Genomic DNA, 10,521 nt, shown 5'->3' with positions numbered 1-10,521 from the left:
CGCTGGCAGGGGGGGGCACGGCGCAGGCAGGGGTGGGCATGCCGCCGGGCGCTTCACTGCGTGGCTGCACAGACCTTCCTTGATGGAGCGGGACAAAGGTTTTGTTCTTTTCCCAACACTGCAGCCTTGTGCGGCCGCGGTGAGCAGCGGCGACAGGCAGCAGCCAGCGCGGCCCCTGCGCTCCCACGCCACGGCGCAGAGGGGGAGTTTCTCCTCCTTTGTCTGCTCCCGGCGAGAGCAGTAGCCGGGGAAGGGCCTCGGCAGGAGCCACGGAGGACGGCAGCCAAGGTCCCCTCTGCCCCGGCACAGCCACCGCCAGCTCGGCCTTGCCGCACTGGGGACGAGCCTGCCTGCCACGGGCAGCGATCCCGGAGGAGCTGGGCTCTTCATGACGGAAACCTAACCGGGGAGCGTGCGGAGCGGGGACGGCAGCTGCGCCTGGGGACGGGGAGGACGGCAGCATTGGGGACAAGGACACCCGCTCCCCGTCCCCCCCGCGGCGCCCGCTGCCGGCCATGGGAAACGGCATGAGCCAGGTAACGGGGAGCACTGGGGCGGCTGCTCTGCAGGGCCGGCCATGCCAGGGCGGCTTGTCCCGGCGCTGGAGGTGGGAGAGGTTTGCCTGGCGGCTCGCTCTGCCGTGCCAAGTGCCGTTTCACCTGCCGGCACTGGATCCGGCACAGGGCTCGGCTGTCGGGCAGCTTGTTTACTTGCTGGCGGAGTGAAATTGGAGGAGAAGCAGGCAGGGACGCTGCGCCAGCCCGCAGCCGTCTCGTCCCCACAGCCGCCTGGGGGGTGTGGAGGGCGGGGGTGACAGCGAGCTCCTCTGAGGGAGGGGGGGAACCCTTTCCAACACCTGTAAAATCAAGGCACCAGCTCCTGAGCACACACCGGGAGCCCTGTGTGACCCCGAGCCCAGCGGTCCTGCACCCCCTGCTCAGCAGGGCCGGGCTGTGCGTGGGGCTCAGCATCACTGGGCAGAGGGGATGGGCACTATTTATGGTCGTTTGAGCTTCCCCTTGTCACAGGTGAACAGAGACACCTTTTTCCTGCAAGAATCTCCAGCTCCTCAGCTTTAAACACCCTTCCCCAGCCCCATAACCGCTCGTTATCTGGGGAAGTGCCCAGTGCTGCAGACGGGGCTGTACTGCCCCGTTTTCTCCAGCGAGGAGTGGGTCAGAAGGGTGCTGGGGACGGGAACGTGCCGCTATTTGTGGCTCGGTGTCCTGCCCTTGGGAGCTGCCCTTGCTAACTGACGCTTTCCTACCAGCTCATTTCAGTGCTGCAGCTGCAAGTTAAAGGCGCCCTGTCGATAGAAAATCGATCTAGAATCTTAGGAGTCATAAAAAAAACCCTCTTTAAGCTGTTTGACCAAGAGAAATGTTTCAAAACATGGGCAGTGAGATAAGGGCGAGCCCAGCTGTGCTGGTAGAGATCACCTCTGCCTGCCCAGGTCCTGGGCACCAAACATCGCAGCAGGGACAATTTGGAGGGGAACTGGCTGGACGTGGGAGTGAACAGCCCAGGGAGCCTCGCTGCCCAGGCTGGGAGAAAGGGAAAATATAAAATAGCTCCAGCTAAGAAGGGATGCAAGGTATCCCACTTTGCATCCGCAGTGCAATTAACAGAGGTGTTGTCAAGTAATTATCTTCTCATCATGAAAAGTGGAATTTCACAAGGAAAATAAGATGAAGACACGGTGTCCAGAGCGATCTGTTCCTGGGCTGTAAGAAACGGGCTCCCTGCAGTGCAGGGTGAGGGGAGCAGAGCTTGGGGCTGGTGGGGGGACCACCACATCCCCCCAGGCTTCTCCATGCCTGTTGCTTCCCCGTCCCTCGGACAGCAGGACTTCCGCAGGCCACGGGTATAGTCCAAGGCTGTATGGAGGCGTATGCAGCTTGCTGAGCTCAGATAAAAAGCTCCAACAAAGAATTTATCGATAATAAGCAAGAGGAGCAATAAAAAAGCTGTGGGTGACTCCCAGCGCCCGCGAGGGTGCAGCGCCAGGCGGTTGCGCAGGTTGGGGTGCCAGGGCTGCATCCAGCTCCGCGTGCTGGATGCCAGAGCAGCGGCAGCCCCAGGAGCGCCCGCAGTCAGCTGCACCGGCACCGCTCCAGCCCCGGGGCTGCGGGGCTGGTGATGGTCACGTTAATGGCAGAACTTTGGCCTTTCCGGCCGAAGTCGCTGCTTCCCACGGGGGGTCCCGGCGGGCGGGCACCACAGCACAAGGTCACTTCTCACGCTGCCACTTCTTGTGTTCCGCAGATCCTCCCCGGCCTCTACCTTGGGAACTTCATTGGTAAGCGGAGCCCCGCCGCCGCAGAGACGCCCTCCAGCCGGGGAGCTGGGCTTGCTTGAGTTCATGGCTCCCTGCCTGCAAATGCTGCCCGACCCCCTGCCAGCGCCCACCACACACTCCGCTCTGCCACTCGGTTTGTGTTGGCAGCAGCGAGAGCGGAGGCACCAGGGGGAAACGCAAGGCAGAAACCCTCTGCCTTCATTTTGGTTTCCTTATTTAACGGCTGCCCTGAGCTCTCAGGACACACGGGGGGCTGTGGCTTCGCCAGGAAGGGTCCCAGCAGCCTGTCCCTGAGGTGACACCGCCGGCTGGGACCGGGAAGCCCTCGCAGCCATCCCGCTTCCCCTGCGCAAGGCAGCAAGCTGGGCAGGCTGGGAGGGGACGGGGGCACGCGGGGCAGGACAGGGCAAGCCGGGCTTTGCTTTCAAAACCTCCAAGTCCTGTGGGTGAACTTCACCTGCCGCAGTGGGCTGTGCCGTGTTCCTGAGCTGGTGTGGACCCCGTGCCGGGAGCAGAGGAGCTGGTGGTGCCGCACCAGCACAAGGGAGCAGGACCAGAGCTGCTCAGGGTGATGCACCCCAGTTCCGCAGCTGCAGGAGATGCAGGAGGGGGCTGCCCACCCTCAGGAGGGAATTTCTCCCAGAGGCAGTCACCCCTTCCCACACCAATTCACTATTTTAAGGGGTTTTCATTGTCAGGGGACAACAATTCATGACCAAGTGATGGCATCTGCCATCACAAACCAGCATTTATTAGTGCTTCTGCCTCCCTAATGGCTCTTTTGGCAGCTTGATTCCCGCTGTAAGTGCTGAGAAGGTTTAAAACCACTGGTGTGAATTGCTAAGAAAATGTCATTGGAGCCTGAGCAGCGGCCCTGGCCAGGGCTGCCCTGTGCTCCCTGCACCCCATGGAGCACCTTAGGGTGGGCTGTGACTCGCTGGGAGCAGAGGGGCAAGGGCACCTGCCTCCCAGGTTCATCGCAGGGGTTCCTGCAAGTGACCACTGACGTGGGGTCTTGGCCTGATGCCACCTGAGCATCGCTCTACCAAGCAATCCAGGGTGACGACAGAGATTTCAGGCCTGCTGCATTAAGCTCTGACTGCTCACAGAGACATTCTCTCCAACTGAAAGCTTTTCGAGCCGCTGTAAGCCTTGAAGCTGGTGTCACTAATTGCCATCACTCTGCCTGCCCAAGGCGGGTGGGAAGGTGGCGGGTGCTGTGCAAGTCCCCATGAGGGTCCCCACCTCCCTCCCCACACGCACACGGCACGGCTCGCCTGTGGAGCATCTCTCTTGAGACTCACTCCTATTAAAATCCACATCATGCCGTTAGCACATTGCAGTCTGGATTCCCGAGCCAAGGTTTTGCACCACGTGAAAGTTGAGAAACCCAAAGTGGCGAGATGGGAAAATGTTAGTCCTCCTCTCCGGCAGCTCGTGCAGCATCCGCCGGTTGTGGCATGAAAGGGAACCATGCCAGCAAGACGAGCATGCTCCCCTCCCAGCGTAACAATGGCTGTGCTGGACCAGTGACCAGGATCACAGCCAGGGATGCTGAAGCATTAGTGAGAAGCAGGTCATTGCCCCAGACAGCTGAGGATACCCGATTTCTGTGCATGCAACTGCAGAGAGGATACACGCAGAGTGCTGCAAGGTGCTGTTCTGGTGTTTTCTGCAGATCCCTCGGGTGCTAAAGAGGAACTCAGGCAGAGTGAGCCAAACTCAGGGTTGATACGAATCGCTGCAGCTCCACTTCCATAGTTCACAAGATAAAGCAGATCCCTCAAGCTGCAGCAAGTCCCATTGCTACGTACGTGTTTGCACAGGGGAGGTGCAGGCAGAGCGCACATCTCCTCCCCAAGCTGGGGACAAGTACGGGCAGGCAGGAAGCTGCCTGCTTGCAAAGGAGGGAGTTTTTCCATGCAGGTGTGAATGCTCACCCCGGCATGAGCAGCAAGGCCGAGTGCCTTCACAGGGAGGAGGTCTCTGGTTTGGTATCACAGGGTTTGCGTTCCAGGTTTCCAGGGTGCGTTGCATATTTGCCCGCGTCTGTGCCACTGCACGCGGGGGTTGTGATGCAGCCGATCCTCTGGAGCAAGGCTTTGCGTGCTGTCTGTCTGCAGGAGCACGGCAGATGCGCTTGTAGGAAGAGAAAGGTAAGAAACGAATACATGCTAATATCTAGTTTTATCCTGTAGATGCCAAAGACCTGGAGCAGCTAAGCCGGAACAAGATCACCCACATCATTTCGATCCATGAATCTCCCCAGCCCTTGCTGCAGGTAGGGTCCTGCACCCGACGCCACCATGTAGATCTCTGCAGCTCCTTCCATGCTTGCAGCATCTTCCTTCCCCCTCTGAGCATCCCACGGCACGTACACCTCTCCCCTCTCCCCGGTCAGTGGTCCCAGAGGAGCTGGGCAGCCCCCCCCGGCATAGGAAACTGGCCATCTTGTGACTATAACCTGGCCTTGAACGCTGACGGGAAACTATTTCCAGCTCTCCAGCCTCATCTTGTTTCCCACCCCCTCCCATGAGCTGCCTGTCCCCCACTGCCCTTCCCCTGCCAAGGGAGAGAGCGGCCCCATCCCCAGGCAGGGGGATGCTGTGTTGGGGGAGCGAAGCCCCGCAGGCAGCACTGGGGCGAGGAGCAAAGGCGCTGCCAGACCGGCTGCAAGCATGCGTGACACCCCAACCACAGCGCCCGAGTTTCTCCTCTTCCTTTTGTGTCTTCCAGGACATTACCTACCTCCGCATACCCCTGCCTGACACCCCCGAGGCCAACATGTGAGTACCCCGGGAAGGCCGGGGCCGGCTCAGGGCGTGCGGGAGGTCTGGGCTCTGCAGGGCGATGAGGGCTCACGGCACCCCGAGCCCTTGAGGTGCTGCCTCCAACTCCTCAAGTGCAGCGACCTGCAGGCTGGAGGCATGATGCCCCGGTGCTGGGGACCACCTCTGGACCCCAACAGCATCCCGGCTCAGTAACCACTGGGGAGTGAGTCCCGGCCCTGGGGTGAGGCGAGGGGCAGCCCCTCTGCAGCACCAATGGAGAGGAGCAGCAAGCATCCCCCCGGGAGGTGCCTGGAGGCGGGGAGAGCAAGTAAAGCGTGTGCAGGCAGCTGAGGGCGCTGGCGTGGCTGGAGGCACGAGCAGCTAAGCTCCCACTGCCCCAGCACAAGTCACAGGAGTCCCAGGGCAGCCCCACACATCCCCAGCACAGCCGCAGAGCAGCACCCGCTCCCGTCCCCAGCACGGCGTGAGCTGGCCCGTGCACCTTCCCTTGGGAAACAACAGCACTGAGCTGCTCGGGTCTCAGCAGCTGCCGGCAGTGCTTGTAAAGCAACAGGCAGTTTATGTTAGTGCTTCATCCTCAAATGCGCAGGGCTGCTCTGTCTGCAGCCTAAAAATCCTGTTCCACCCCTGAAGTCCTTATTCTGTCTGGTTTATTTTTCCTGCTAGCAAGAGGCACTTCAAGGAATGCATCAGTTTTATCCACCAGTGTCGCCTGCACGGAGGGAACTGCCTCGTCCACTGGTAACACTTCTGTCCCCGCCTGATGCCATGTCCCCCCAGCACAGCAGAGAAGAGAAGATCCAGCCCCCAGCCCCCCGCTTTGGCTGCAGACCCCTGATCAAAGCCAGCCTGTGCCAGAGGGCTCCGTGCCCACGGATCCACCCAGGGTCTACCCTCGGCTGTGGCTTGTGACTCAAACCCAGCAGGATCCAGGCAGCCCTGGAGATGGGGCAGCTTCTTGCTGCAGCTGAGCAAGAGGGAAGAGCGGGGTTTGGGGCAGGCAGCCAGGCAGCGGCCGCTGCTCTCACTTCCCCGGGGAGGAGCGGGTATTTATAGGCACTGATGGAGAGGCACTTGGAAGGGCTCAGGCGTCCCAGAGAGCAAGTTCTTGGAGAAGAGGAACCGAAATAGCTGTAGCACAGGGGTGGAGGAAGGGGCGAGCGTGGGGTCAGGGTGCGCCGCTGACAGCGGCCCTTCTGCCCTTTCCCTTGCCAGCCTTGCCGGCATCTCCCGCAGTACCACCGTGGTTGTCGCCTACGTCATGGCCGTCACGGAGCTGAGCTGCCAGGAGGTGCTGGAGGCCGTCCGAACTGTCCGGCCCGTCGCCAACCCCAACCCCGGCTTCAGGCAGCAGCTGGCTGAGTTTGGTGGTGGCTCAGCCCGCAAGGTGGGACCAGCCTCTGCCACCCATGCTCTGCTCCACAGCTGAGCCTGCCCATGGGTCTCAGAGCAAGGACGAGTCCCCAGGGGACCAGGTTGCTTCCCTGCTCCCCTTGCTGGCAGGCTTGGACCTGCCCTTGGAAACAGGCACCTTAGTTTGCTTCTCCCTCCTTCCCCAGGTCCGCAGGCACCTGAAGCAGAGGTATGGGACATCCCCTTTCAACGACGAGGAAGAAATAAAGGCCTTGCTGCCAGCGGGGAGAGGCGGACCGTCCAGGACGGAGGGAGCTCTGCAAGGGCTGGTCCCAAGAGCCAGAGACATCAGAAGCACGACTCCCTTCCTGCTGCGGGTGAAGAGGACGTTCTCCTGCATCCCGGCTTGTCTGAAATGACCCCAGCCAAGGGCGAGCAGCAAGAATCACCCAACAGCCTGGGAGAGACGAAGGAGCCACAGCACAGCGGGCCGGGGGAGCACTGCGCAGGGGAGCCGCGCCAAGCCCAGCTCCTTCTTCTCTTCTGGGGTGTGAGCGTGCCATCCTCTGTCCTGGCTGTCCGCTGTCAGGGAGGGATTTGTGTGCCAGGCTCTGCAGCGCTCGGTGGGCTCAGCCCCTTCACACCCAGCGTATTGGGGACGCCTGGTGAAAGGCGTAGGTCTCTGTCCTCAGGTCACTGCGGGCTGCTGCTCGGGGCAGAGCAACAGAGGGGATCTCTCCAGCCACAGGGCCAGCACCCAGGTGATGCCAGCAGCAGCTTTAGCACTTGGGTACCCGCTGCACGGGCCTCAGGGTACACAGAGCGCGGGAGAGCCGGCGCTCCCCTTGGAGCAGTTTTCCCACCAGCAGCACAAGCTCCCAGAGCCGAGGCGGCTGCAGAGCAGGGACATGCGGGTGCATTAGCAGGTAATGCCACTGCACCGGCTCCCAGGCGAGGGTCCAGCTCCAGCCCGGCCAAGCACAAGCCCTGAGCGAGCACTGTAGCTTTAGGAGTCCATTGCACCCCATTCCCACCCATCCCAGGGCACAATCTTTAAAAGGTGGGAACTAAGCATTTAACCTGGCCAGACCTCACTAAAGCAGGGCCTTAAGCCATTTTGCTTAAGGACTTTCTATGTCCCCCCAGTAATAAACACCTATTTTCCGTGGTCTGCCTGGGGCGCGGTCTGACTCCCCTGCGATGGCCGGATCAGAAGGGGGACGCTGAGGAGGAAGGTACCGGCGTGGGGCAGGTTTGGAGGCTGCTGCTGGCCGCTCTCTGCAGCCCAGGAAGGAGTGGGCTGGGGACACCGGCACGCCTGGACAGTGGACCGCCCTGCTGCCTTGCAGGAAGGTTATAAGACAGGCCAGAAACCCGGGTGCCATAGCAGGGCTCTCTGTGGGGACAGGGTCTGCTCCAGGAGAGGTCGGGCAGCAGCAGGCAGGCACTCACGTGGAGCCTGTTTCACTGCAGCCTCTCTACTCACCGGGTCTGGGAGAACCGGGTCCAGGAGCCTGCTGGGAGCACTGAGAGCCTCGGGACATGCTGGGCAGAGGCATTTACACCCAGGGTTTTCCTGTTCATGCTGTAAACCCATGGCGAGGCCAAACACTGAGCAATGGCACCTCCAGCCCAGCTCCACGGCACAGCAATATGTATTTATTTTGGAAGATCTGGTTCACACAACTGGAAAAACCCAGGCAAGGGCAGGGTTAGCTGCGAGTTAATGTTTGACTCCTTTTGAAGCCCATTTTGGCATGAAAAGTTTAAGGGTTGAGCAGCTTTGCCTCCTCTGCACATGGAGCAGCACAGCGGGGAAACCGGCTCCAGAGCATCTTCGCTGATGCCAGGGTAATTAGATCCCGTGGGTCCTGTGCGTCACTCCGCGGCTGTCGGACGAGATGAAAATCCCCGGCTGATAAAGGCTTATCCCATCAGGCTGGGGCTGGCTAACGAGCCAGCGGCTACGATTATCTCCTGGCCTTGGATGTAATCTGTGCAAGCCATTGAGAGAGGTTGTGCAATGACCCCTTGCCATTGCCCCGCTTCCCAAGGCAGAAAGAGGAGATGCGGATCCTCCGTCGATCAGTCCCGGGCCCTTTTCCAGGAACACGGCCCCTGACTTGCTCAGATGAGGGGTGCAGGGGGGGCCAGGGCGCTGCCCCAGCAGAGGCACAGCCAGCTGGAAATCCCCTCCTCGCTGGCACGGTGCAGAGAGCAGAGTGGCTTCCTGCGGCCCCGCGTGGGAGGCAGAGCGGCTTCCTGCGCCGCCCCGAGTGCGGCAGGGTGCCAGGCTGGCCGCGGCAGCACCGAGCGGGATGGCTGCGGGCTGCCAGGGTGAGGGCGAGCATGGCCCAATGCTGGCTAGGCCAGGGGGGGGTCCTACCTGCCGCCCCTCTCCCCCTCCCCGAACCAGGACTCCCCCAGCTCCTGACGCTCAGAGCCGCAGCGCTGGCATCACCGCCTCCTCCTCCTCCCAGGCAGAGAGAGCCGCGCTGTAGACAGACCTCGGGTTAGCCACGGTCCCGCACCCCGAGCAGGCGCAGGCAGGGCAGCCAGGCTTTGCTCTGCAGCAAAGGGGGCACGGACAAGCTCAGTAGGGAGAGCAAGCCCCTGCCAGCGTGGCTGGCTCATACACCCGTGTGGCCCCATGTGTCCTCTGTGCCACGCGGCCATGCCCCCATCCCCGCACTCTGCAGGAAAGCCTGGGGCCGGGCACTGTGTCGCTGCTTATTCATTTCGAGGCTTTGCAGCCCCGAGCAGCCCGCCAGCTCTTGGGAGCCTCATCTCTCCTCCCCGCGAGAGGTGACTTTCTCTGACTCAGAGCTAGAAAGGAAACCCAGCGCGCTGCGAAAGGAGACCCATCGGACTGCGGGCCGGGCGGAGGAGCCGGGTTTCCCCACACAGCGACACATGGCTCTGCAGCAGTGATGGAAGAGCCGACACCAGCGTCATGCCAGGGCAGCCCAGTGAGCCCAGAGGGCAAAGCCCACCTGGCCCATGCCCTGCTGCTGGGATGGGCAGGGGTCACACTACCAGCCCTGCTCCAGCACAGCCCTTTGCAAGGTGCTTGGTGCCAGACAGCTCCATCCCTGCCCTACACCAGGTGAAATCCCTCTTCCTCCTGAAAGGACGGCTGAGCCAGGCTCCTCGCTGAAGGGAGGGACAGACCCCCCCTGGCAGCAGCGGCATCGAGGAATAATGTTCAGGAGCCAGCTGGGAGTGAAGGGGTTGTCTGGGACCCTACGCTAAGCCTGACCCTCTCCCAGCGCTGACGCCCGTCTCACCCACGTGTGCACCAGCACGTACACCCACCTCCCCGCAGAGCAGCGCAGGCACAGGAAGCTGTTTCCCGAGGCGTGGGAAGGCCCGTGACCACGGGCACCACGTCTCCCCTGCGGGAATGGCTTCTGCCAGGAACCCCGGGGCTGGAGGGGAGCCGGCGCGGGCACGGGATGAGTCAGGCTCCCTCGCCGGCCCCCGGCAGCCCTTGGCACAACTCATCTCGCCCCTTCCCACCTGGTTCCCATTCGACTCAGCACCCAGAGCGCCGCGAGGCAGATGCGAGTGTTAGAGCGGAGGAGAGATTCAAGAGATGGGGTAACATCACTGCTCACACCAGCCTGGAAACCCCGTGCCTGTTCCTGCAGGTCCCCACCCCCGCGGGCTGAGACGCTGGTCCCACAGGAGGACACGGCTCCCAGGACAGGGAGGTGTCCTGGTCCCTGAAGCAGGAGGACGGGGGAGCAGAGTCCTCCTTCCCCTGCGGGAAGTGTGCGGGAGTCCTGAAAGTCTGAACGGAGGCACTTGGGGTGTGCAGGGGAGTCCCCTGTGCTTTCTGGTGCCCTGTCCCCTCTCCCGTGGGCTGCCCTGTCCCCTCTCCCGTGGGTGGCTCTGTCCCCTCTCCCGTGGGTGCGAGGTGCCCTGTCCCCTCTCCCATAGTCTGCCCTTTCCCCTCTCCTCTGGGTGGCCCTGTCCCCTCTCCCATGGGTGCGAGGTGGGTGTCCCCTCTCTTGTGAGTGGCCCTGTCCCCTCTCCCGTGGGTGTGAGGTGCCTGTCCCCTCTCCCGTGGGTGGC

At 62.0% G+C, this 10,521-nt stretch overlaps 1 protein-coding gene across 1 annotated transcript in view; it reads left to right on the top strand.

Moving 5' to 3' along the window:
- The first annotated feature begins 282 nt into the window (after positions 1 to 282).
- Positions 283 to 10,521, top strand: part of DUSP15 (dual specificity phosphatase 15) — a 13,428-nt gene continuing 3,189 nt past the window's right edge. Inside the window, exons 1-7 of the mRNA XM_019472996.1 lie at positions 283 to 536; positions 2,266 to 2,299; positions 4,498 to 4,580; positions 5,036 to 5,085; positions 5,758 to 5,832; positions 6,307 to 6,478; positions 6,651 to 6,860. Of these exons, the coding sequence (XP_019328541.1) occupies positions 516 to 536; positions 2,266 to 2,299; positions 4,498 to 4,580; positions 5,036 to 5,085; positions 5,758 to 5,832; positions 6,307 to 6,478; positions 6,651 to 6,860 (645 nt within the window). The 5' untranslated portion in view covers positions 283 to 515. The remainder of the gene's footprint in view (positions 537 to 2,265; positions 2,300 to 4,497; positions 4,581 to 5,035; positions 5,086 to 5,757; positions 5,833 to 6,306; positions 6,479 to 6,650; positions 6,861 to 10,521) is intronic.

This window comes from Aptenodytes forsteri, unplaced genomic scaffold, assembly GCF_000699145.1.
Source record: "Aptenodytes forsteri isolate BGI_AS27 unplaced genomic scaffold, ASM69914v1 Scaffold422, whole genome shotgun sequence".
Lineage (NCBI taxonomy): Eukaryota > Metazoa > Chordata > Aves > Sphenisciformes > Spheniscidae > Aptenodytes > Aptenodytes forsteri.
Note: the sequence above shows the minus strand (reverse complement) of the source record. Positions and strands in the feature narration are given on the sequence as shown.